Here is a 26,934-nt window from a genome sequence, read left to right on the forward strand (position 1 = left end):
GACCTCAGCGAAACCAATATTCCCACTGTTATTACTGCTTGCTGTGTGCTCCACAATATCTGTGAGAGTAAGGGGGAGACGTTTATGGCGGGGTGGGAGATTGAGGCAAATCGCCTGGCTGCTGGTTACACGCAGCCAGACACCAGGGCGGTTAGAAGAGCTCAGGAGGGCGATGCAACAGAGAAGCTTTGAAAACCAGTTTCATGACTGGCCAGGCTACGGTGTGAAAGTTCTGTTTGTTTCTCCTTGATGAAACCCCCCGCCCCTTGGTTCACTCTACTTCCCTGTAAGCTAACCACCCGCCCCTCCTCCCTTCAATCACCGCTTGCAGAGGCAATAAAGTCATTGTTGCTTCACATTCATGCATTCTTTATTCATTCATCACACAAATAGGGGGATGACTACCAAGGTAGCCCAGGAGGGGTGGTGGAGGAGGGAAGGAAAATGCCACACAGCACTTTAAGCACAGCACTTTAAAAGTTTACATCTTTAAAATTTATTGAATGACAGCCTTCTTTTTTTTGGGCAATCCTCTGTGGTGGAGTGGCTGCTTGGCCGGAGGCCCCCCCACCACGTTCTTGGGCGTCTGGGTGTGGAGGCTATGGAACTTGGGGAGGAGGGCGGTTGGTTACAGAGGGGCTGCAGTGGCAGTCTGTGCTCCAGCTGCCTTTGCTGCAGCTCAACCATACACTGGAGCATACTGGTTTGATCCTGCAGCAGCCTCAGCATTGAATCCTGCCTCCTCTCATCACGCTGCCGCCACATTTGAGCTTCAGGCCTCTCTTCAGCCCGCCACTTACTCTCTTCAGCCCGCCACTTACTCTCTTCAGCCCGCCACCTATCCTCCCGGTCATTTTGTGCTTTCCTGCACTCTGACATTATTTGCCTCCACGCATTCGTCTGTGCTCTGTCAGTGTGGGAGGACAGCATGAGCTCGGAGAACATTTCATCGCGAGTGCGTTTTTTTTTCTTTCTAAGCTTCACTAGCCTCTGGGAAGGAGAAGATCCTGTGATCATTGAAACACATGCAGCTGGTGGAGAAAAAAAAAGGGACAGCGGTATTTAAAAAGACACATTTTATAAAACAGTGGCTACACTCTTTAGGGTAAACCTTGCTGTTAACATTACATACATAGCACATGTGCTTTCGTTCCAAGGTCGCATTTTGCCTCCTCCCACCGCGTGACTACCCCCTCAACCTTCCCCCCTCCCTGTGGCTAACAGCGGGGAACATTTCTGTTTAGCCACAGGCAAACAGCCCAGCAGGAATGGGCTCCTCTGAGTGTCCCCTGAAGAAAAGCACTCTATTTCAACCAGGTGACCATGAATTATATCTCACTCTCCTGAGGATAACACAGAGAGATAAAGAACGGATGTTGTTTGAATGCCAGCAAACATACACTGCAATGCTTTGTTCTACAATGATTCCCGAGTACGTGTTACTGGCCTGGAGTGGTAAAGTGTCCTACCATGAAGGACGCAATAAGGCTGCCCTCCCCAGAAACCTTTTGCAAAGGCTTTAGGACTACATCTAGGAGAACCGCAAATGCCAGGGCAAAGTAATCCTTTCACATGCTTGCTTTTAAACCATGTATAGTATTTTAAAAGGTACACTCACCAGAGGTCCCTTCTCCGCCTGCTGGGTCCAGGAGGCAGCCTTGGGTGGGTTCGGGGGGTACTGGCTCCAGGTCTAGGGTGAGAAACAGTTCCTGGCTGTCGGGAAAACCGGTTTCTCCGCTTGCTCGCTGTGAGCTATCTACAACCTCCTCCTCATTATCATCTTCTTCGTCCCCAAAACCTGCTTCCATATTGCCTCCATCTCCATTGAAGGAGTCAAACAACACGGCTGGGGTAGTGGTGGCTGAACCCCCTAAAATGGCATGCAGCTTATCATAGAAGCGGCATGTTTGGGGCTCTGACCCAGAGCGGCTGTTCGCCTCTCTGGTTTTCTGGTAGGCTTGCCTCAGCTCCTTCAGTTTCACGTGGCACTGCTTCGGGTCCCTATTATGGCCTCTGTCCTTCATGCCCTGGGAGATTTTGACAAAGGTTTTGGCATTTTGAAAACTGGAACGGAGTTCTGATAGCACGGATTCCTCTCCCCAAACAGCGATCAGATCCCGTACCTCCCGTTCGGTCCATGCTGGAGCTCTTTTGCGATTCTGGGACTCCATCATGGTCACCTGTGCTGATGAGCTCTGCATGGTCACCTGCAGCTTGCCACGCTGGCCAAACAGGAAATGAGATTCAAAAGTTCGCGGTTCTTTTCCTGTCTACCTGGCCAGTGCATCTGAGTTGAGAGTGCTGTCCAGAGCGGTCATAATGGAGCACTCTGGGATAGCTCCCGGAGGCCAATACCATCGAATTCTGTCCACAGTACCCCAAATTCGAGCCGGCAACGTCGATTTAAGCGCTAATCCACTTGTCAGGGGTGGAGTAAGGAAATCGATTTTAAGAGCCCTTTAAGTCGAAATAAAGGGCTTCATTGTGTGGACGGGTGCACGTTTACATCGATTTAACGCTGCTAAATTCGACCTAACGTCCTAGCCCTGGTCTACACTAGGACGTTAGGTCTGCCCTTGCTTTCACGGAGGGAGGGAGGGAACGGGGGCCTGACGATATGTACCCAGAACCACCCGCGACAATGTTTTAGCCCCATCAGGCATTGGGATCTCAACCCAGAATTCCAATGGGCAGCGGCGACTGCGGGAACTGTGGGATAGCTACCCACAGTGCAACGCTCCGGAAGTCGACTCTAGCCTCGGTACTGTGGAAGCACTCTGCCGAGTTAATGCACTTAATGCACTTAGAGCATTTTCTGTGGGGACGCACACACTCGAATATGTAAAACCGATTTCTAAAAAACCGACTTCTATAAATTCTACCTTATTCCGTAGTGTAGACATACCCCTAGTGTAGACCAGGGCTGAGGTGAAGGGTGTGAAGTGAAGTGAAATGAAGTAAGTGAAAGCGGGGATTGAACTGGATGCTGCGGGCCGAATCAGACAAGGCCGGGGGCCTCTGGGGGCGGGGTACGTCCTGCCACTTCACCCACCTCCTGGCAGCATGCGCGGGGCCAGGGACCTGCAGGGGCGCCCCTGGCTGCTGCTACAGCAATGAGCGGGGCACAGGCGGCCGGGGGGGGGGCTCTGCTTTACCCCAGTGCGTCCCATCGCTGTCAATGGGAGTTAGGCACTCAACTGCTTTAACCTTTGTAAACATGCCCTGGTGTGACGGCAGCTCTGGAGAGAGGCTGGGGGCTGGCTATGGGCGCAGGATTCAAGGGGCTACGCCCGCCACGGCTGGCTCAGTGGGGAGTGAAGGGGGGACTTGAAACCAGGGGGCAAATAGGGAGCTGGCGCGCGCGCCCCTCCCCCCTCCTTCCGCGGGATGGGCCCCCCCAGCCCCAGCCCCCTAAACACAAGCAGGGTTCAAAGCCAGGGTGGGGTTGGGCTGTTCCCACCACAGCCCCCACCCCCATCCCAGTGCCTTTGCCCTCCCTTGGCAGCCCCTTGTGGCACGATGGTGGTGCCTGCTTGGGGCTGGCCCTGCCTGGGATCCTCGGCTGGGGTCTGGGCACCTCCTGCCCTTTAGTACAGCTGTCCCCACACCCCGCCGCTCGCCCCAGCCAGGCCAGGGACTGAGGCACAGAGAGGCGAAGTGACTGGCCCAAGGGCACCGAGGGAGGCTAGGGTGCAGCAGGGCATAGCACTGGTGTTGCCCCAGTCCAAAGCCAGAGCCCTAACCACTGCACCGCCCAGCCTTGCGCTGGGAAGGGTTAAAACCAGGCATTCCTCCCGCTGCCGGGCCTGCTCTCCATCAGCCCCTGGGGTCTGGCTCAGCGGTTGCAGGAGTCCCTGCCCTGGGAATGGCCGGGGTGGAGCTGATGCTGCAGAATCCCGGCTGCTGGCTGGTGACAAGGGTGCAGGGCTTTCCCCCTGGGCAGCACCACCCAGCCAAGGACCCCAACAGATTGGCACCTCCCAGCCCCGTGCGGTGTGCGGCCGGGCTCTGGGGGCGCCGCAGGCCTCATGGGGGTCATGCCGCTCTGGGAGACCCGTAGCTCCAGCTAGCCACCCACGTCCAGTCTCACGTGCCCTCCCCTGGGTACGTACCCAGTTGGCTAGCCTGAGCGGCTGCAGCCACATGCCTATTTTTAGCCTGCTAGCTCGAATCAGAGCTAGCGCATCTCGGTCGACTGCCCTGGGAACCAGCCGCCCAGCTGTCCTCTTAGTGCCGAGGACACGAACCCCCAGACAGAGCTGTGTGCTCCGGCCAAGCGGGGCATTCACCCCTCGCTCATCTCCTGCCATGGCTGCTGCTGCAATTGAGACACCTCGTGCTGCCTGGAAACGGTGAGGGTGTCGGAGAGGTGCCGAGGACTCTGGGCTGCGAGGAGGAAGAGCAATGAGCATGTGCACCCAGGGCTGCCAAGTGCCTGGCCTATATGGGCCACCAAAGAGGAGGTCGATCCGGATATGGTCCGTCTCCGAAAGGACATCGCAGAACTAGTGGGTTCAGAGGAGGGCAACGGGGACAAACAAGGGCCGGGAAAAAACTCTCCCATGAAGAGATCAAAGAAGCTGGGCTCGTTCACTCTTGTCCATCTCCTTTCTAAGGTGACGTTCTCCACAGGAATAAAAGCACGAATGGGCTACAGAAGGAAGATCTCGTGCTTCTGTTCCCCTTGTCTCAGGATCCACCATCAAGGGGACAGCCAACGAAAGGGAAAGTGGGACATTGTAAACCTATGTCAAAGTCAGATTCAGGACTCACATAATTTGTCAGACCACTCTGTTTATTAGCAAAGCGCTTTGCTAATGCACCCAGATGTGAGCCCCTCTCTGAGGCTCAAGATAACTTATTTATACAGCTAAGCCAAAGCCAATTTAACATAAGAGACAAAAGAAAGCAGAAACTGACAAATATACATACATATCTTATTTGCATACTAACATGAAGTGAGCTGTAACTCAGGAAAGCTTATGCTCAAATAAATTGGTTAGTCTCTAAGGTGCCACAAGTCCTCCTTTTCTTTTTGCATACTAACGTTTACCAATCTCCTAGCTCAGTAGGAGCTCTATGTTAATTAGGGGCTCTAAGTTAATTTGAGGACCCATTGTCTCATACTCCTTAATGTTTCTCTTCCTGACAACTATATTTCAACAAACCCTTCAAGTAGCATTTCTTTAATGAATTATGCTTTCAATATAATTCATTCTACTTTCACACCTAGCAAAGAAATTACCTTTTCCACACAACACACAGCCAGTCTGTGGAACTCACTGCTACTGGATGTCGTGGGGGGTCAAGGAATTGGCAAGATCCAAGGATTGGATATTTCTGTGGATGACGGGAATGAGACATGAACCTGTCGAAGAAGAGTGGGTGAAAATTCAAATGAACCTTCACAGAGGTTTCCTTGCCGGGGTCGCCTGGTTCTTTAGGGGTCAGGGATCATCTAGGAACCTCTGAGCAAATGTGGGTGAGGCTGATCCTGGCCGGCTCAGCTCCAGGGGTGAAGCTCAGATCCAGCGGGACCCAGGGGGCTGTGGCGAAGAGGGAGGCCTTGGGAGAACAATAATCCGAAGACAGCACAAGAACCATGTCATGTGTGTGAGACTTTTCCTCCAAGTTCAGTTTATTTCTCAACGAAAAAGGTAACAACGTAGCCACTGGCTGGGAGTTAATTAACAAGCCACCCCCGAGCCTTCAGCGAGAGCCAGGAATCTCGTATCGGTAATAAAACACGGAGAAGTGCAGAAAGCTGGCGAGGCGGGATGGGGACCTCTCTGAGACCCTCCGGAAGCCCATGCTTTCATACAGCTGCTGGGCCGAGTCCTGAACCATGGAGGTGGACAGCACGACCGCACTGTGCCCGCGTTCCTGGGCGAAGCGGATGACCGTCCTGCAGAGTGCCCTCGCGATGCCCCGGCCCCGGTGCTCCCTCCCCACGGACATGCGCTTCAGTTCCAGGGCGCACCCCCTTTCCGAGGGGTCCTCCGGCAGGATGGCCCCCACCATGCCCACCACCGCCCCCTCAGCCTCTGCCACCCAAAGACAAGAGTTTGCTGGCTCCAGGTAGCTTCTTCGGATGTCCAGGAGGTCGCTGCGAAGAGACTGCTGGATGTAACCGTTCCACAGAGACCGGATGAAAAACCAGCTCCCGGCGAGAGCCAGCAGGACAGCCACGACGGAGACCAGGAGGGACCCAGAGGCCGCGAGCACCACCAGGAATAGGGCCAGGAAGAGCAGCAGGACCTGGGGACGGGTCAGCGTGTGGACGTACGCAGCAGGTGCGTGCTCCATAATCCCCCGGGCGAACATGGCGCGCACCGCCTCGTAGTCACCGTCCTCGTACTGCCGGATGCGGTACGGGGCCATGGGGCCGCACAGCCCAGGCACCCTAGGGCAGACGGAGTTTAAAGCCAGGGGAGCAGATGGGACCTTGCTGATCCACCGGCCACTTCCCGCAGTGCCCCCCGCTTCCCGCTGCTCCTCCTGACAGATCCCAGCCAGGAGGGGGGAGGTGGCAGCAGCCCAGGGACAAAGCGAGGGGCTCGGACGAGCATGAGGCTCCCTCATGCGCCAGCCAAGTGCACTGGGCTCCCCCCTTGCTCACCGACTCCTGGCAAACACCCACCCACAGCCCTGCCATCTCACCATCCCCCTCCCAGCTGCCTCCGCACCCACCCATCAGCCCCTCCCCGCAGCCCTGCCCTGCGAGAGACAATCTGTCTCTTTGTCCCTGCCTGTGAGAGACAATCTGTCCCAGGGCTCAGGGCAGAGGGGCTGGGGGGCAGGGCAGGGGGCTTCACTAGGCGGACGCTGCCCCTTTAAACGCCAGCCCTAGCTGACGACAGGCTGGCCATGGAGGTTCCCTGCCCCGTGCTCCAAGCAGCTCCCCAGACTACCAGGCTGCGATCCCGCCTGGAAGGGGACGGCAGGTGTCCGTGGATCAGCCTCTCCCGCTCCCCCAGATCCACACCCAGAGCAGCTCGCGCTGCAGCGGTCCCCTTGCCCAGAGCGGTACCTACCCAGCGGGGTTGCGGCGCTGCGGGGTCACAGCCGGCCCTTTGGGCTCACTCTGCTCAGGAAGACCTGCTGACCTTGCTGGAGTGTTGGGAGCAGATCCCTGGATCCCGAGTCCCCGGAGATTTCACACTTGGGAGCGGAAGAGGCTTCCTGGACTTGGGGAGAAGAGAGCCGCTCTGCATCGGGGACTTTGCCCCACGCTGCTGGGGACAAAGGACAATAACCGTCAGCTGGAACCAAACCCACAGGAAGCTCCTTGACTCCATGGGGCACTTCCCGGATTCCTTATTCCTCCTCTGCTCTTTCACCTTCCCAGGCAAGGAGCAGGACAGGGGGCCCAGTCCTGGGTTGGGAGGGGAAGTCAGGGAAGCAGGAAGGGTTGGGAGACCGCAGAGGGGGCAGGTGTCAGCGGGACAGAGAGAATCATAGAATCATAGAATATCAGGGTGGGAAGGGACCTCAGGAGGTCATCTAGTCCAACCCCCTGCTCAAAAGCAGGACCCATCCCCAATTAAATCATCCCAGCCAGGGCTTTGTCAAGCCTGACCTTAAAAACCTCTAAGGAAGGAGATTCCACCACCTCCCTAGGTAACGCATTCCAGTGTTTCACCACCCTCCTAGTGAAAAAGTTTTTCCTAATATCCAATCTAAACCTCCCCCACTGCAACTTGAGACCATTACTCCTCGTTCTGTCATCTGCTACCACTGAGAATAGTCTAGAACCATCCTCTCTGGAACCACCTCTCAGGTAGTTGAAAGCAGCTATCAAATCCCCCCTCATTCTTCTCTTCTGCAGGCTAAACAATCCCAGCTCCCTCAGCCTCTCCTCATAACTCATGTGTTCCAGACCCCTAATCATTTTTGTTGCCCTTCGCTGGACTCTTTCCAATTTATCCACATCCTTCTTGTAGTGTGGGGCCCAAAACTGGACACAGTACTCCAGATGAGGCCTCACCAATGTCGAATAGAGGGGAACGATCACGTCCCTCGATCTGCTCGCTATGCCCCTACTTATACATGCCAAAATACCATTGGCCTTCTTGGCAACAAGGGCACACTGCTGACTTATATCCAGCTTCTCATCCACTGTCACCCCTAGGTCCTTTTCCGCAGAACTGCTGCCTAGCCATTCGGTCCCTAGTCTGTAGCTGTGCATTGGGTTCTTCCGTCCTAAGTGCAGGACTCTGCACTTATCCTTATTGAACCTCATCAGATTTCTTTTGGCCCAATCCTCCCATTTGTCTAGGTCCCTCTGTATCCTATCCCTGCCCTCCAGCGTATCTACCTCTCCTCCCAGTTTAGTATCATCCGCAAATTTGCTGAGAGTGCAATCCACACCATCCTCCAGATCATTTATGAAGATATTGAACAAAACCGGCCCCAGGACTGACCCTTGGGGCACTCCACTTGATACCGGCTGCCAACTAGACATGGAGCCATTGATCACTACCCGTTGAGCCCGACAATCTAGCCAACTTTCTACCCACCTTATAGTGCATAGAGGAACGAAGGGGTGGAATCGTCTGTGCAGGGAAGAGGTTGGAGCCCGGACTCGCTGACCCTGCCTGCCACTATCAGCCTCCCGTCCTCCCTGGGCATGGCCAACAGCCCTCAGGGCATCCAGCTCTGTGCGCCACGGCAGGCAGGCGGCTTGGGGATTATTTTAAGGCACAAACGGCCATAAACCCTCTGCACAGACACTTCACCAGGCCCCCGCAGTGTGCGTCCGGCGGTTTGATTTGTCTCCCCGCAGCCAGTGATCACAACGGTAAGAGCCAGGCTGAGCTCCACCCTGACATCTGATGGTGAGGTGTGGCAAGTTGTAGAAAAGAACTTCAGGGGCCGATCTCATTTGCATAGGCACACCCACCCCGCCTACAATGAGGCCATAGCTGCCCAAATGGTCACTTTGGCTGCTGTGGGATCCCCAGTGTCTCTGTTATTGGAGCAAGAAGAATAAATTGTTATTACCCTGATTATGGGAATCAAGGACAGTAGAAATGTACTTGGCCTTTGTTATGATGGAGGGACTCGCCATCAACTAAGTAGCACTCGCTAGGCAAGGGACATGGGTTCCAAAACTCTGCAGATAAACTTTTGAACTCTGGGGCTGCCCTGACCAGGGATGGAGACTTTTGGGTTGTAGGACTTTGGGTTGCTGGACTCAAGAACCAAAGGGAAAGGGGCACGCCCCAATTTGCTTGGGGTGGGATTTTTGCTCATGGGTTGTGTTAAGAATCCTGTTGGTGGTGTTTCCCCAACATAATGCCACATTGTTTCTCTCTGTTATTAAAAGAATTTTTGCTACACTCAGACTCTGTGCTTGCGAGAGGGAAGTATTGCCTCTTGGAGGCGCCCAGCGAGGGTGGTATATATTTGTCCCAGGTCACTGGGTGGGGGCTCAAGCCGGTTTGGCATTGTGTTCTTGGGATAGATCCCCTAGATACTGAACCCTTGTTGCTGCCAACTCTGACGGGCAGAAGGATTACACAACTAACAATCGGGAAATTCTCCCCAGCCTCGTTGGCGGAGTGCGTGGCATAACCCCAGCCCCCTGAGGAGGCCAGCAGGCAGCTGCAGGCTGGTGGGTTGGCACTAATCCAGGAGCCTGGCACTGCTGGCGACGGGGGCACGTTGGTCAGTGCCTCCCTTTACAGACTGGGGCTTGCACGCTTTGGTGCGAAGCTCTGTGGATCTAACACTTCCCTGGGGAGACCCCAGATGGCCTGACTCCCAGCCACGGGCTCCAACCACAGGACCCTCCTGCTGCTCGATGGCTGCCCTCGGGGCTGAGCTGCTCCGAGACCGGCACAGGGGAGGGCCTGACGGGGGCCGGATCCCCTCGGTTAGGCCTGGCCAGGCTCTTTGCACAGCAGGAGAGAACGCGTAGCCGTCAGTGCTCACCCGGTCACGCCTGTTCTGTGCCCGGCTGGGCAGGACGCCTGGGTTCTCTCCCCTGCTGTCTGAACACCCTGGGCTCCAAAGCTCCGTGCAGCTGCGGCCTGGGCAGCCAGTCCCCTCTCCATGCCCTGCGTGGAGCCTGCGGCTGGCCAGCTCGGCCTTGGGGGCAGTTTCAGTTTCTGCTTTTGCAGCGGAGCAGGAAACGCTCCCCGCTGCAGCCAGGAGCAAAGCCTGCTCCTCTCCCGAGAGCCACTTAGCACCATGGCACAGGCCAGCCACCGCTCGGCGGCCTGTCAAACCCCCGGGCGCAGCGACACCCCACAGTGCCCCAGCCCCTCCCAGCTGCTTGGCCAGGGGCAGGACTCACCTGTGCACAGACCCCAGCCAGGCGCCTCCCAGCCGGCGTGGAGGCCCCCCACTTCCAGCCAAGCGCTCCAGAGCAACCGGGATACAACTGCTAGCTGCACAGAGCCAAGATGGAGCCACGCCCGCCCCGGGAACCCAGCCAGCTGGCAGGGCCCCGGCTGCTTCAAGGGAAAGCAGGCTTTAGAGAGAGCCTGACACAGGCAGCTCTGCCGGGGGGGACAGTGTGGGGCCTTTGCAGCAGGTCAGCTTCCCCCCCCCCCCCCCCCGACAGCCTCACTCGAGCAATAAGCTGCTCGCCCCCCCCACTCCGGAGCCCACCCCTCTAACTGCTTCCGTCCTTGCTGGTGGAGGCTCAGGCTGATTCCCGGGCGTGGAGGCTGATTATAGCAGCGTCGGGTCGCCTACGCATGGCAGCATAACGAGCTGCTCTGTGGCTGCGAGCCCCCATCTCTGGAAGGGGCTCACACCACGACCCCCCGCCCCCCGCCAGCGGCCTGGCGAAGCACGTTCCCTAGGGGTCAGGCCTAGGCTATTTCACGCAGCAGCAGACAGCCGCAGCCAGGCAGCGTGGGCTAGTGGCTGGGGTGGTGGGCTAGCATGCAGGAGATCGGGGCTACCCCAGCTCTGCCCTTGACCTGTTGCAGGACGTCGGCTCGGTCCCTTCCCTGCCTGGGCATGTTTCCCCTTTGCCTGGGGCTTCTCGCTGGACTGGGAGCTGCTGGGGGCAGAGACTGTCCCCCTGCGTGTGTGCAGGACAAGGGGGCGTGCAGGGGGTCACACCCACAACTAATAGTGTTGGTTGCAGGCGGAACTGGGGTGGGGGAAGTGAGAAAACTGGAGCCACAGCCCTTCCACCCCCCATCCCTCTTGCCCAGAGATGGGGGGATGAGCACTCAGCAAATGCAAAGGCCAATGACACCTGCCCCACGTTATTCGCAGCCCACTTGGGCTAGCTGAAGCCCCCTGTACCGCGCTGTGCAGGAGAGACATCCCTGATGCGTTGGTTACTGCGAAGAAGCTACAGGCCACGCCAGAGCTGTCTGTGGGGCAGGGACACTTTATAGTTGGGGGGCTGGAAGCCAGTAAAACTGTCCCCAAACTTTTAACCTGGCCCCCCCCACCCCGCTTAGCCCTGTCTGTTCCCTGCCCTCCCACCCCGAGCAGTGTCTCCGGGAGGGGGGACACAGACGCAGGTAAGGGGGCCAAGACTAGGGGCAGGCATGGGGCTGGGAGTGGAGGCCTGCATAAAACCTGAGGGTCTGCAGGACCCCTTACACCCCTACTTCCCACGCCTATGCTGGCTGCTGCAAGTCCTAACCAGATGGGTGGTCCCTGGCCTGAAAATAAGCCTGACAGTGATACTTTATCTCAGTGGCTCTCAATCTTTCCAGACCACTGTACCCCTCTCAGGAGGCTGATTTGTCTCACGTACCCCCCAAGTTTCACCTCACTTAAAACTACTTCCTTACAAAACCAGACATAAAAATCCCAAAGTGTCCCTGCCCACTAGTACTGAACACTGGCTGACATTCTCATTTGTACTATGAAATTATAAATCAATCGGAATACGGATCTTGTACTTACATTTCAGCGAACAGTCTGTAGAGCAGTACAAACAAGTCAGTGTCGCTATGAAAGTTGAGTTTGTCCTGACTTCGCTAGTGCTGTTTATGTGGCCTGCTGCAAAACCAGGCAAATCGCTAGATGAGTTGATGTCCCCCCTGGAAGACCCCTGCGTGCCCCCAGGGGAACATGTACTCCTGGCTGAGAACCACTGCTTTACCTCACCCACAGACACCCACGCACACCCCCACCTCAGGCCAGCGGAGAGGGTTCTGCAGAGGGTAAAGCAGCGAAAGTGAAAGGAGGGCACAGGAAGGTCTCGGTGTTTCCTGGGGAAGGGAGAACACACAGTGTGACTGTCCTCTGAGGCACTGACGCAGCCCACAGCTGCCCCGTCGATCTGCCTGTAATGTACCCGCCCCCCGTGCGGGCTCGGGGAGTGCTGTTACCCTGGCTCAGGCACCGAGAGGCTTGTCCTCACTCACACAGGCAGGCAATGGAACCCAGCTCTTCTGACTCCTAGCCCAGGGCCCTAATCACTGGGCCAGCCTTCCTGTGCCATCAGCCCATAACAGAGCAGGGTGTTCTGGGATGTTAGGTGTTAGTATATAGGCCTGTTTGTTGGCCTGGGACAGAATTTTGGGTTTGACTTTTGATTTTCTTATATCCTTACTAATACGTGTGAGCAAAGACACTGTGTGTTGCTTCTCATAGAATCACAGAATATCAGGGTTGGAAGGGACCTCAGGAGGTCATCTAGTCCAACTCCCTGCTCAAAGCAGGACCAATCCCCAACTAAATCATCCCAGACAGGGCTTAGTCAAGCCTGACCTTAAAAACCTCTAAGGAAGGAGATTCCACCACCTTCCTAGATAACCCATTTCAGTGCTTCACCACCCTCCTAGTGAAATAGTGTTTCCTAATATCCAACCTAGACCTCCCCCACGGCAACTTGAGACCATTACTCCTTGTCCTGTCATCTGCTACCACTGAGAACAGCCGAGCTCCATCTTCTTTGGAACCCCCCTGCAGGTAGTTGAAGGCTGCTATAAATCCCCCCTCACTCTTCTCTTCTGCAGATTAAACAATTCCAGTTCCCTCAGCCTCTCCTCATAAGTCATGTGCCCCGGCCCCCTAATCATTTTTGTTGCCCTCCGTGGGACTCTCTACAATTTGTCCACATCCCTTCTGTACTGGGGGGCCCAAAACTGGACACAATACTCCAGATGTGGCCTCACCAGTGCCGAATAGAGGGGAATGATCACTTCCCTTGATCTGCTGGCAATGCTCCTACTAATGCAGCCCAATATGCCATTAGCCTTCTTGGCAACAAGGGCACACTGCTGACTCATATCCAGCTTCTCATCCACTGTCACCCCTAGGTCCTTTTCCGCAGAACTGCCGCTTAGCCAGTCGGTCCCCAGCCTGTAGCGGTGCATTGGATTCTTCCGCCCTAAGTGCAGAACTCTGCACTTGTCCTTGATGAACCTCATCAGATTTTTTTTGGCCCAATCCTCCGATTTGTCTATGTCACTCTGGACCCCATCCCTACCCTCCAGCATATCTACCTCTCCTCCCAGTTTAGTATCATCCGCAAATTTGCTGAGAGTGCAATCCACACCATCCTCCAGATCATTTATGAAAATATTGAACAAAACCGGCCCCAGGACCGACCCTTGGGGCACTCCACTTGATACCGGCTGCCAACTAGACATTGAGCCATTGATCACTACCCGTTGAGCCCGTCAATCTAGCCAGCTTTCTATCTACCTTGTAGTCCATTCATCCAATCCATACCTTTTTAACTTGCTGGCAAGAATACTGTGGGAGACCGTATCAAAAGCTTTGCTAATGTCCAGATATATCATGTCCACCGCTTTCCCCATATCCACAGAGCCCGTTATCTCATCACAGAAGGCAATCAGGTTGGTCAGGCATGACTTGCCCTTGGTGAATCCTTGTTGACTGTTCCTGATCACTTTCCTCTCCTCCAAGTGCTTCAAAATGGATTCCTTGAGGACCTGCTCTATGATTTTTTCAGGGACTGAGGTAAGGCTGACCGGTCTGTAGTTCCCCAGATTCTCCTTCTTCACTATTTTAAAGATGGGCACTACATTAGCCTTTTTCCAATCATCCGGGACCTCCCCCTATCTCCAAGAATTTTCAAAGATAACGGCCAATGGCTCTGCAATCACATCCGCCAACTCCCTCAGCACCCTCGGATGCAGCGCATCCGGCCCCATGGACTTGTGCTTGTCCAGCTTTTCTAAATAGTCCCGAACCACTTCTTTCTCCACAGAGGGCTGGTCACCTCCTCCCCATGCTGTGCTGCCCAGTGCAGTAGTCTAGGAGCTGACCTCGTCTGTGAAGACCACGGCAAAAAAAAGCATTGAGTACTTCAGCTTTTTCCACATCGTCTGTCACTAGGTTGCCTCCCCCATTCAGTAAGGGGCCCACACTTTCCCTGACCTTCTTCTTGTTGCTAACATACCTGTAGAAACCCTTCTTGTTACCCTTCACATCCCCTGCTAGCTGCAACTCCAATTGTGCCTTGGCCTTCCTGATTTCACTCCTGTATCCCTGAACAATATTTTTATACTCCTCCCTAGTCATCTGTCCAAGTTTCCACTTCTTGTAAGCTTCCTTTTTGAGTTTAAGATCACTGAAGATTTCTCTGTTAAGCCAAGCTGGTCGCCTGTCATATTTGCTATTTTTTCTGCACATCGAGATCGTTTGTTCCTGCACCCTCAATAAGGATTCTTTAAAATACAGCCAGCTCTCCTGGACTCCTTTCCCCCTCATATTAGCCTCCCAGGGGATCCTGCCCATCAGTTCCCTCAGGGAGTCAAAGTCTGCTTTTCTGAAGTCCAGGGTCTATATTCTGCTGCTCTCCTTTCTTCCTTTCGTCAGGATCCTGAACTCGACCATCTCATGGTCACTGCTGCCCAGGTTGCCACCCACTTCTACTTCCCCTACCAATTCTCCCCTGTTTGAAAGCAGCAGGTCAAGAGGAGCATGGCCCCTAGTTGGTTCCTCCAGCACTCCAACACTCTCCAAAAACTTCCTGGGTTGTCTGGGCACCACTGTATTGCTCTACCAGCAGATGTCAGGGTGGTTGAAGTCCCTCACGAGAACCAGGGCCTGTGATCTGGAAACTTCTGTTAGTTGTCCGAAGAAAGTCTCGTCTGCCTCCTCCCCCTGGTCTGAGGGTCTATAGCCCATGCCCACCACGACATCACCCTTGTTGCTCTCACCTCTAAACTTAACCCAAAGACTCTCCACTGGCTTTTCTCCAGCCAGCTTCTGCCCAGCCAGATGGGTTTGTTAGTATAATGAGAAGAGAGATAAGGAATAGAGTTAAAAGTGTTACAGGGCATGGTGGGAGTGTAATATACCAGCACACACTGAAAGGCTGCCTGGCTCCTCTCTCAAGCCAAGGTCAAGCAACCATTCAGGAGGGGCAAAGGGGGTTGGCAGGGGAGGCATAAGAAACATTAAAAGCCAAAGAAAGCCTGGCCCTGACCAGAACAGAACCTCACTCCTTACCCCACCCATGGGATACAAAAGAGGTGGGACAAAGACTCCAGACTCTCACCCCTACAAAACGGAACAAGAACAACCATTGCAAGAGGCGTGTACTGCAGATATGTTTGGGCCTACTAAGAAGGCGGAAGTGGGAATAGGGAAAGGGAACACAGGCTCTGCGGTGTCAGAGCTGGGAACGGGGACACAGGAACACAGGCTCTGTGGCGCTGGAACTGGGAAGGTTTCAGAGTAACAGCCATGTTAGTCTGTATTTGCAAAAAGAACAGGAGGACTTGTGGCACCTTAGAGACTAACCAATTTATTTGAGCATAAGCTTTCGTGAGCTACAGCTCACTTCATCGGATGCATACCGTGGAAAGACTGGGAAGGGGGACACGGGAACACAGGCTCTTCCAGCTCTGATGCCGCAATGGGGACACGGGCTCTGCGGCACTGGAGCTGGGAACGGGGACACGGGAAGAGGCTCTGCAGCGTCAGAGCTGGGAACGGGGACACGGGAAGAGGCTCTGCAGCGTCAGAGCTGGGAACGGGGACGCGGGGACACAGGCTCTGCAGCGTCAGAGCTGGGAACGGGGACACAGGGAGAGGCTCTGCGGCGTCAGAGCTGGGAAGGGGGACGCGGGCTCTGCGGCGTCGGAGCTGGGAAGGGGGACGCGGGCTCTGCGGCGTCGGAGCTGGGAAGGGGGACGCGGGCTCTGCGGCGTCGGAGCTGGGAAGGGGGACGCGGGCTCTGCGGCGTCGGAGCTATGGATATACTTGCTTCAAACTAGCCCCAGGAACCATGGCATTGCCTGCACTTCGGACTTCTGGTCCGCTGTTTGCTGCCTGCGTGACAAGAACCAGGGGTAGGGGTGAAGGGGCTCTGTCATAAATCTAAAGGGAAGGGTAACCACTTTTCTGTCCACAGTGCTATAAGATCCCTCCTGGCCAGAGGCAAAACCCTTTCACCTGTAAAGGGTTAAGAAGCTAGGATAACCTCACTGGCACCTGACCAAAATGACCAATGAGGAGACAAGATCCTTTCTTCCCTGCCCTCCAGATTTGAAAGTGTCTGTCTGTCTGGGTGATGCTTTTGCCAGGAACAGATCAGGAATGCAGTCTCAGAAACTCTGTTAAGTTAGTAAGAAATCTAGCTACAAATGTGTTAGATTTCCTTTTGTTTAATGGCTGGTAAAATAGCTGTGCTGGATGGAATGTGTATTCCTGTTTTTGTGTCTTTTTGTAACCTAAGGTTTAGCCTAGAGGGATTCTCTATGTTTTGAATCTGATTACCCTGTAAGGTATTTACCATCCTGATTTTACAGAGGTGATTCTTTTACTTTTTCTTCAATTAAAATTCTTCTTTTAAGAACCTGATTGCTTTTTCATTGTTCTTGAGATCCAAGGGTTTGGGTCTGTGTTCACCTGTACCAACTGGTGAGGATTCTTATCAAGCCTTCCCCAGGAAAGGGGGTGTTGGGCTGGGGGATATTTTGGGGGAAGACGTCTCCAAGTGGGCTCTTTCCCTGTTCTTTGTTTAACATGCTTGGTGGTGGCAACAGAGGGTTCAAGGACAAGGCAAAGTTTGTACCTTGGGGAAGTTTTTAACCTGAGCTGGTAATAAGCTTAGGGGGTCTTTTATGCAGGTCCCCACATCTGTACCCTAGAGTTCAGAGTGGGGAAGGAACCTGGACAGGCCCCTAACCCTAGGTGGGCGCATTCGCTAGAAGTCCCAGGAGAAGGGGCTCCTGAACATCGGTGGGATGCCCAAGTGGGGCCTAAGAAGTGCTGGGAGCTGGGCCAGCGATTGACAGCAGATGAAGCGCCAAATGGTTTTTGCCTCCTTTTCTGTTCACAAGGACACGGTGTTGGGGGGATCCCAGCCAGGCGGGCGCGACTGGACATGGGGGTCACCTGGCGGGTGGAGAGTAACTCCGCAGCCATGAAGTCAAAATGCATCGTTTGCAAATGTTCTGTGAACACATGCTGCTTCTGCCGCTCTTCCTAGGCAGTGGCCGGCTTCCCTGTGGCTGGGTTTTAATGCTCTAGGGACACCGGGACAGTTAGTGGAACATTCGGATGAACCTTTGCGCGGGGACCTGGTCATCAGCTACACCAGGAAAAGGACTGTTTTGCCGATACGACAGCAGCTATCTTAGGGTGTCTGCTGGTCGAGTGCTGGGGCCAAAAAAAGTCATCCCCTAACCGACACAGCGGCACTATGAGCTCTGCAGTGCAGTGTTGGGATTATTATTTGAAATTGTTCATATTAATGTAACCCTTCTGCCAGGCCAAGCTGATAGCAGCAAGGGCCGGGTTCAGTGCACAGGGGCTCCCTCTCATCAAAGCAAATGCAAAACTGGCTCGAGCCCCCACCCAGTGACCTGGGAAAATCTTACACACCCCCTGGGCGCCTCAAGGAGGCGATACTTCCCCTCTCGCAAGCACGGAGTCTCGGTGTAGCAGAGAATCTTTAATAACATGAGGTAAACGACATCAGCATTAAATTGGGGAAACACCACAACTAGTGCTCATTAACCAAACCATGAGCAAAGACCCACCCCAGAAAATTGGGCCACATCCTTTCCCTGGGGTTCTTGAGTCCCAGAACCCAAACGTCTCTTGAGTCCAGCAATCCACAAATCACCCAAAGTCCAAAAAGTCCAGCCCCAGAGTTCAAAAGTTCTGCAGAGTGGTACTCCCCAGTCTGGCTAAAAATGTGCCTGTGTGTGGGGGAAAGAAGTAAGGGGCACCTTACGTGACCTGAAGCTGACTGCCCCACAGGACTTCGCTCTGCCGTCTCACGACCGGCTCCGCTCTGCACAGCTCACCTCGCCGTCTCCCGAACGCTCCACTCCGCCGTCTCCCGAACAGCTCCGCTCCGCACAGCTCACCTCGCCGTCTCCCGAACACTCCACTCCGCCGTCTCCCGAACAGCTCTGCTCAGCTCGCCTCACCGTCTCACGAACGCTCTGCTCCGCACAGCTCACCTCGCCGTCTCCCGAACACTCCACTCCGCCGTCTCCCGAACAGCTCCGCACAGCTCGCCTCGCCGTCTCACGAACGCTCTGCTCTGCACAGCTCGCCTCACCGTCTCACGAACGCTCCACTCCGCCGTCTCCCGAACAGCTCCGCACAGCTCGCCTCGCCGTCTCACGAACGCTCTGCTCTGCACAGCTCGCCTCGCCGTCTCACGAACGCTCCACTCCGCCGTCTCCCGAACAGCTCCGCACAGCTCGCCTCGCCGTCTCACGAACGCTCTGCTCTGCACAGCTCGCCTCGCCGTCTCACGAACGCTCTGCTGTCTCATGAACGGCTCCGCTCTGCTCAGCTCACCGTCTCACGAACACTCCGCCAGCCTATCCACAAACAGCACCGCTGCGCTCTAGATCTTCCGGCTCCCCACTGCTTGACACAGTGCTCAGTGATTCCAGCTCATAGTAGTGGGAGCCTTAGTGCTGGTGCACCCTAAGGCCAAAGTGAATGCAGCACAGTACCTGTAGCAAGACTCTTAATAGACGCAAAATTAGCTCTGACATTCCACAGTGGAGAGAGACAGAGGTGCAATTGCTGTTTCAGGCCCTCACAAAGGGGCCCACACCACCAGGTACTAATACCTGTCTCAAGCCTCTCTCAGTTCACAGAGTTTTGGAACCCATGACCCTTGCCTAGCAAGCACTACTTAGTTGACGGCGAGTCCCTCCATCATAACAAAAGGCCAAGTACAGTTCCAAGCACAGTTCCCATAATCAGGGTCATAACAATTTATTCTTCCTGTCCCAATAACAGAGACAGTGGGGATCCCACAACAGCCAAAGCGACCATTTAGGCAGCTATGGCCTCATTCTAGGCGGGGTGGGTGTGCCTATGCAAATGAGATCGGCCCCTGAAGTTCTTTTCCACAACTTGCCACACCTCACCACCAGATGTCAGGGTGGAGCTCATCCTGACTCTGTTTACATCCTCCCCCCAGCCGAGAATTTGTCGTCCCGACAAATCACACTTCCTTTATACCAACTTATTGGTTTCCTCCAAAGGGCCTCAGAAAGCCCACTTTAGCTTCCACAATCCTGTGTGCTAAATGTATTGGCTCCTCACTAATCACCCCAGATGCATCATAAGTTAACCATTTTACTGGTCTTTTCACCCTGTCTCGTCTATTGAGAATTTCTGTTGCCGAGGTAGGGGGAACATCCTCTTGATTGACAGATGGAAAGTCTTTCTTTGAGGGTCCCTTGGCTACTGGCGTAGGCCCCTGCACTCCTAGTTTTAATGCTGGAGGGTCCAAGGTGCCCAGGACATCCTCTACCTGTGTGTCTCCACTGTCCAATAACCTGTGTGTGTTATCACACGGGGGTCTCATCAGCGGCACAGGGGTGTCAGAAATGGGCCTAAATAATTCCGCCATGGGGTTTAGGGCGGAAGAAGGAGAACTCTCGTTTGGTTCAGCTGATTGAGACTGAAATCTTGTCTCTGTCCCAGGATACACCAGGGTTGTGTCTTCCTCCTCAGACTCACTCTCAGATGTGCAGAATAGGGGTAAGTTAGCTGCAGGGGGCCCGCTGTCTGTGTTGGACGGCAGCTTTGGTCTAGCACTTCTGTTCTGCCCGGCTGCCCTGTCGTAGCCCATCTCATAAGGGGTGCTTACCAATTCCCCCACAGGGAGCAAAAGGTTTCTATACACTGTCTTTATTTGCCCTGGACCGTCTTCAGGTTTGATCTTGTAGACCGGCAGATCTCCCAGCTTTTCCATCACCAGGTAAGGTATTGCCTTCCATCTGTCAGCTGTCTTGTGTTTGCCAGCAATACCCAAATTTCGCAGCAGGACTCTGTCCCCCGGCTGGAGCTCCTGCGAACGCACTCTAGCGTCATATCGATGTTTGTTGCAGTCTGCGTTCTTCCGAGCCGCAGTGGTAGCTAAGTGATAAGCATCCCGCAGCTTTTCTCTTAGTTGGGATACATATTGCTGATGAGTTTCATAGCTATCTCCATCCTCTGATACACCAAAGCACAAGTCTATGGGTAATCTTGGTTCTCGCCCAAACATCAAGAGATATGGGGTGACTCCCGTAGCATCGTTCTTTGTGGCATTGTAGGCATGCACCAGAAATGCGACGTGCTGGCTCCAGGTTGCCTTCTGCTCTGGTCGCAAAGTTTCCAACATATCTAATAGGGTTCAACCGAACCCCTCTCGCTGAGGATCACCTTGTGGGTGATAAGGCGTTGTCCTAGACTTTTTAATTCCTGCTATCTTCAGCACCTCCTTCAGAAGGTGACTCTCAAAATCCCGCCCCTGATCAGAGTGTATCCGAGCCGGGAATCCATAGACTGAGAAATATTTGTCCCACAATACTCGAGTGACGGTGGTGGCCTTCTGATCACGTGTGGGATATGCCTGTGCATACCGTGTAAAATGGTCAGTCACTACTAGAATGTTCCCAACATTCCTCCTGTCTACCTCTACAGACAAGAAATCAATGCATATCAATTCCAAAGGTTTGCTGCTGGTGATGTTCTTGAGATATGCAGCCCTCGTGGGCAGAGTTTTCCTTTGAACACATCGAGCGCAAGTCTCACATTTCCTGCGAACATCTTCAGCCATTCGGGGCCAATAGAACCTACTACAAATAAGTTCCAGGGTCCTCTCCGTCCCTAAATGCCCAAAGTCATCATGCAGGGCCCTCATGGCCAGGGCTCTGTACTTTTTTGGCAGTACTAGTTGTGCTCGTTGTTTTTGTAAAGGGTCAGTGGTCATTTGGTGTAGCACTCCCTGAATCGGTTTTCGTTTGGTCCATTCTCTCAATAGTAGTTTACCCTCCGGGTTAGGTGGGACAACCGCAGCTGGGCTTCGCCCCTCCCTTTTGGCAAGTAGTGTATCACGAATGTCAATATCTTGCCACTGGGCTTCTTGCCAGTCAGCCGCATTGAGCATGGGCAAAGGAGATTGCTCCAATGCAATATAGTTCACTGAAGCAGAAGGCATGCATTCAGGGGGCAGGCCCAAAGCTTCTGCAACACATTCCTGAAGGCTCTCACGGGCCTCTGGCTCTCGGCGACTCACACTGCAAATAGCTCTCACTCCATCTGTGGGTATCACAGCAACTTTTGGAGCCTGCGGACGCCTGGACAATGCATCTGCATCTACATTGCTTCTCCCTGATCGGTACTGAATGCTGAACTCAAAGCTAGCCAAGGCGGCCACCCATATCTGCCCTGTAGCATCCAGCTTAGCACTTGTTAACACACAAGTCAGTGGATTGTTGTCTGTCCACAGCTGGAACTGAGCACCATACAAGTAGTCTCGAAATTTCTCAGTGATGGCCCATTTCAAGGCCAAGAATTCCAGCTTGTGGGTGGGATAGCGAGTTTTACGATTAGACAATTCTCAGCTGGCAAAGACTACAGGTTTACGTTTGCCTTCCACTTCCTGGTACAGGACTGCTTCCAGACCCTCCAAACTGGCATCAGTATGCAGGATAAATTGTTTGCTTGAGTCAGCAAAAACTAGGACTGGAGCATGAGTTAGGCAAGTAATGATTTCTCAAAAAGCCCTTTCACATCTCTCATCCCACTGTGGCCCAAATGGTTCAAAGGGGCAATAGTGTCTCTGCACAGGAGGCTTTGGGGACCTCCCCTTATTCTTGGTCTTAGATTTGTTCTTGCTGGACTGATGTCCCCTGGTAAGATCATTCAGAGGCTTTACAATCGTAGCATAGTTTTTCACAAACCTGCGGTAGTAGCCACTAAATCCAAGAAAGGTCTTGAGTTCTCTGTAGTTACTTGGACGTGGCCATATAGTGAGTGCTTCTATTTTATCAGGATCAGTACTCACACCCTCTTGGGACACGATGTGACCCACATACTTCACTGAGGTTCTGCAGAACTGGCATTTGTCAACTGAAAGCTTCAGACCATAATCCTCCAACCTATCAAGCACTTTAAGAAGTCTTTCTTCATGCTCCTCTAAGGTTTTTCCAAACACAATTAGGTCATCCAAATAAACTAACACTTGCAGTAAATTCATGTCTCCCACAACTTTCTCCATGAGACGTTGAAAGGTGGCAGGTGCTCCAGAAATCCCTTGGGGCATGTGTTCGAACTGATAAAACCCTTTTGCACATCCCACTCATGCAGTGAGAACACCTTGGATCTTTCACAAAGTTTCTTCCTCAGGCGATTTTTCCACTCCTTGGACACTGGTGAATCTCCAAAGTCAAACTTTGCTGGGTCTATCGTTGGAACTTGAGTTTCACACTGGGGTTTTACAATTGACTCGGGCTCAAAGAGGTCTGCTATCTTTTGTCCTTGCTTCACAACAACATCACGACTCGTTTCATTAGCAATCAGTATAGTCACCTCTTCCTGGGCTTCAGCAGGTAGGGTTATGACTCCACTAAGAACCAGCCCTCCTTCAGGGAGCCCTCCCTCTGTTGGCTGATCTACCACTGCTAATGTTCTCTTACTGCCTTTCAGGCAGGTACTCATGACAATCACCTCCTTTTCTGTCATTGCAGGCACCACTAAGGGGACCGGGCCTGCGTACCTCAATGCTCCCACCGGCAAATCAGGCATCACTCTTTTTGCGTCCTCAATTTTTCTGTAGGCTGCGGCACAATGTGTGTGTATCACTAAGGTATTCAGGTATTGGTCCCCTGCTCACTGTCAGCAGTAATCTGCAAGTACCTTAAAGAGGCTGGAGTTGGTCCCTATTAGCACGGACACATCAGAGACACCTTTAAGGTCAGGGCATATTAAAGCTGCAGTGTCCACCTCCTGTCTTACCCCAGTGATCTCTTCTGGGAATTCCAGGTGTACAATGACATACCCCTGATACGGGTATTCATCCATGCTGAGACCACACAGGCCAAGCCCTGTCAAGGGCTGTATAGGCAGATGCGTAAGCATCTGCTGGTAGAAAGACTGGAATACGATAGTCACTTGGGATCCCGTGTCAAGCACTGCTCTACATTCTGTCCCTTCAACCTTTACAGTGACCTCTGCTCAAGGTCCTATCAATCCTGGTGGGATTCGGGTGGCATGGTTCTTCGCAGGGGAGCCTCCAAACCCTGCAGGCCTAGGTGGCTCCTTTCCCAGGCCCTGGGGCCGTTTCCTGACTTTCCCCAGGTGGTCCTCAGCTTTTGGTATACTAGCAGGGGATTCTCTGCATTCTGACACCTGGCAGCAATGTGCCCACCCTGGCCACACCGGTAGCAGAAGAAGGATTGCCCTTTCCCGTGTTGCCGGGGTGGGGCAGAGATTCTAAATGTAGTCTTCTGGACCGTGGTAACGGGGGGTTCGTTGTACCCTGAAGTCTTTGCTGAATCGATGGCATTCTCTAGTTCAGCCACTTTCTGTGTCAGGACCTGCACTTGTTGGGTAAGTTCCTCTTGAGGATTCATCATCAATGCCTTGGGCGTTCGTATGGATGTTGTGGCAGTTGCCTGGTGTGGCTGAACCTTCCAAACCTCACCAGCTGCCTGCCTCTCTTCCTCCTCTTGGACCTCTTTTATCAGCCGAGAGTAACCCGGTGGATTGTCTTGGCGCTCCCTTAATCGAAGGTGGAGAAGGATTGGGTTCTGATATTGAATTCCCCTCACAATCTGAGCCAATCTAGTCCGGTCCATTTGCTCAACCGCTACTGCTCCCCTCATGAAGGCTCTCTGTAATAATTTCTCCAACCTCTGTATATAGGCAGAAACTTTCTCTCCCTTTTGTTGCCTGGCATTGAGGAACTTGCAATAAACATCCTCTGAGCCCTCGGTTCTCCCAAAGGCATGATCAAGGGCCTCTAGGCAGTCCTTTACCTTGACCCCAGGGTTACTGAGCTTCAGGGTGCGAATCACATCTAGGGCTGGCCCCCTGAGGCACTCTACTAGTCGCCTTCTCTTTTCAGCATCAGGTACTGCCCACTCCTGCAGCATTTCAGTGGTGTGTTCCAGCCAGGGTTCAAATGCTTCCTCCCCAGGTATTGGGGTGGGACCCCCAGAAAACAACCTCAGTTTACGATAGGGGCCTGACTCAGGGTGGGGTGGCAAAACCTTCTCTAATGCTTGCCCCAAAGCCTTCACCCACTCATCAGGTGATGGAGCAGCCTCCTGGGGTGGGACTCCTGGGTCAAGGCCCAACAGACCCAGCGTATCAGCCAAGGTCTTCCCCTCTTTCCCCAAAAAGGCTGACATTTTCTTTAAAAACTCCACTTCTGAGGCAGGGGCCGGTGAGGGCTGGCTCCTAGAAGTTATTACCTTCCACTCACCATCTTCCACTGCTATCGTGCCTGGAACCTGTAGAGGGTCCACAGCCGTCGACAGCTCACACAGTACAGCAAAATCTCCGTCCTCCCTCACAAACATGCGCCCACGCATTTTACACTTACTCAGGTACTCAGTGGATGCCCTTAAGGTAGGCTCTATTGAGCCTTCATCGAACGCCTCCGGCACCCCGGTCACCAGGAGACAGTTCCTAGGGTTAATATTCATCCCCCTGCACCAATCCTCTAGCAAGTGTAGGGCCATTATACAAACTGTCATTTCTTTCCCAAATATAACAGATCAAAACAACAACAACCAGATTCTGGGTTTTCCCAATTTAATGACTCACCTAAGATGTGCTTGCGAGGGGTACTGACCCAGTCTTATCCCGGACGAGCCCCCAAAAATGTAACCCTTCTGCAAGGCCAAGCTGATAGCAGCAAGGGCCGGGTTCAGTGCACAGGGGTTCCCTCTCATCCAAGCAAATGCAAAACTGGCTCGAGTCCCCACCCAGTGACCTGGGAAAATCTTACACACCCCCTGGGCGCCTCAAGGAGGCGATACTTCCCCTCTCGCAAGCACAGAGTCTCGGTGTAGCAGAGAATCTTTAATAACATGAGGTAAACGACATCAGCATTAAATTGGGGAAACACCACAACTAGTGCTCATGAACCAAACCATGAGCAAAGACCCACCCCAGCAAATTGGGCCACATCCTTCCCCTGGGGCTCTTGAGTCCCAGAACCCAAACGTCTCTTGAGTCCAGCAATCCACAAATCACCCAGAGTCCAAAAAGTCCAGCCCCAGAGTTCAAAAGTTCATCTGCAGAGTGGTACTCCCCAGTCTGGCTAAAATGTGCCTGGGTGTGGGGGAAAGAGGCAAGGGGGCACCTTACATGTCCTGAACCTGACTACCCCACAGGGCTCTGTTCTGCTCCACTGCCTCACGACCGGCTCCGCTCTGCACAGCTCACCTCGCCGTCTCACGAACCCTCCGCCGTCCCACGACCGGCTCCGCTCTGCACAGCCCGCCTCGCCGTCTCACGAACGCTCCGCCGTCCCACGACCGGCTCCGCCCTGCACAGCCCGCCTCGCCGTCTCACGAACGCTCCGCCGTCCCACGACCGGCTCCGCCCTGCACAGCCCGCCTCGCCGTCTCACGAACGCTCCGCCGTCCCACGACCGGCTCCGCCCTGCACAGCCCGCCTCGCCGTCTCACGAACGCTCCGCCGTCCCACGACCGGCTCCGCCCTGCACAGCCCGCCTCGCCGTCTCACGAACGCTCCGCCGTCCCACGACCGGCTCCGCCCTGCACAGCCCGCCTCGCCGTCTCACGAACGCTCCGCCGTCCCACGACCGGCTCCGCCCTGCACAGCCCGCCTCGCCGTCTCACGAACGCTCCGCCGTCCCACGACCGGCTCCGCCCTGCACAGCCCGCCTCGCCGTCTCACGAACGCTCCGCCGCCTCACGACCGGCTCCGCCCTGCACAGCCCGCCTCGCCGCCTCGGCGTCTCACGAACGCTCCGCCGTCCCACGACCGGCTCCGCCCTGCACAGCCCGCCTCGCCGTCTCACGAACCCTCCGCCGTCCCACGACCGGCTCCGCCCTGCACAGCCCGCCTCGCCGTCTCACGAACCCTCCGCCGTCCCACGACCGGCTCCGCCCTGCACAGCCCGCCTCGCCGTCTCACGAACGCTCCGCCGTCCCACGACCGGCTCCGCCCTGCACAGCCCGCCTCGCCGTCTCACGAACGCTCCGCCGTCCCACGACCGGCTCCGCCCTGCACAGCCCGCCTCGCCGTCTCACGAACGCTCCGCCGTCCCACGACCGGCTCCGCCCTGCACAGCCCGCCTCGCCGTCTCACGAACGCTCCGCCGTCCCACGACCGGCTCCGCCCTGCACAGCCCGCCTCGCCGTCTCACGAACGCTCCGCCGTCCCACGACCGGCTCCGCCCTGCACAGCCCGCCTTGCCGCCTCGCCGTCTCACGAACGCTCCGCCGTCCCACGACCGGCTCCGCCCTGCACAGCCCGCCTCGCCGTCTCACGAACCCTCCGCCGTCCCACGACCGGCTCCGCCCTGCACAGCCCGCCTCGCCGTCTCACGAACCCTCCGCCGTCCCACGACCGGCTCCGCCCTGCACAGCCCGCCTCGCCGTCTCACAAACGCTCCGCCGTCCCACGACCGGCTCCGCCCTGCACAGCCCGCCTCGCCGTCTCACGAACGCTCCGCCGTCCCACGACCGGCTCCGCCCTGCACAGCCCGCCTCGCCGTCTCACGAACGCTCCGCCGTCCCACGA

General features: G+C 54.8%; 3 protein-coding genes across 13 annotated transcripts; all 3 read right to left on the reverse strand.

The window, feature by feature from the left end:
• Positions 1–287: 287 nt before the first annotated feature.
• Positions 288–2,444, reverse strand: LOC140910927 (uncharacterized). Its single transcript, XM_073343087.1, has 2 exons — positions 1,619–2,444; positions 288–1,031 (listed from the first exon to the last, which is right to left on the reverse strand). The coding sequence occupies exons 1-2, from the start codon at positions 2,199–2,201 to the stop codon at positions 490–492; spliced, it is 1,125 nt and encodes a 374-aa protein (XP_073199188.1). The 5' UTR covers positions 2,202–2,444; the 3' UTR covers positions 288–489.
• Positions 2,445–4,777: 2,333 nt separating this feature from the next.
• LOC140910928 (N-acetyltransferase 8-like) lies at positions 4,778–25,748 on the reverse strand. 11 transcript variants are annotated; one of them, XM_073343093.1, is made up of 5 exons: positions 11,884–12,219; positions 10,301–10,457; positions 8,520–8,968; positions 7,035–7,232; positions 4,778–6,403 (listed from the first exon to the last, which is right to left on the reverse strand). In XM_073343093.1, the coding sequence occupies exon 5, from the start codon at positions 6,379–6,381 to the stop codon at positions 5,710–5,712; it is 672 nt and encodes a 223-aa protein (XP_073199194.1). In that variant the 5' UTR covers positions 6,382–6,403; positions 7,035–7,232; positions 8,520–8,968; positions 10,301–10,457; positions 11,884–12,219; the 3' UTR covers positions 4,778–5,709. The 11 variants fall into 11 exon arrangements, with proteins under 11 accessions (XP_073199194.1, XP_073199192.1, XP_073199189.1 ...); XM_073343091.1 differs by having other exon boundaries at positions 10,301–10,460; XM_073343088.1 differs by lacking the exon at positions 10,301–10,457.
• LOC140910925 (paraneoplastic antigen Ma1 homolog) lies at positions 17,848–25,600 on the reverse strand. Its single transcript, XM_073343086.1, has one exon. The coding sequence runs from the start codon at positions 24,912–24,914 to the stop codon at positions 23,400–23,402; it is 1,515 nt and encodes a 504-aa protein (XP_073199187.1). The 5' UTR covers positions 24,915–25,600; the 3' UTR covers positions 17,848–23,399.
• Positions 25,749–26,934: the final 1,186 nt, after the last annotated feature.

This window comes from Lepidochelys kempii, chromosome 4 (genome assembly GCF_965140265.1).
Source record: "Lepidochelys kempii isolate rLepKem1 chromosome 4, rLepKem1.hap2, whole genome shotgun sequence".
Lineage (NCBI taxonomy): Eukaryota > Metazoa > Chordata > Testudines > Cheloniidae > Lepidochelys > Lepidochelys kempii.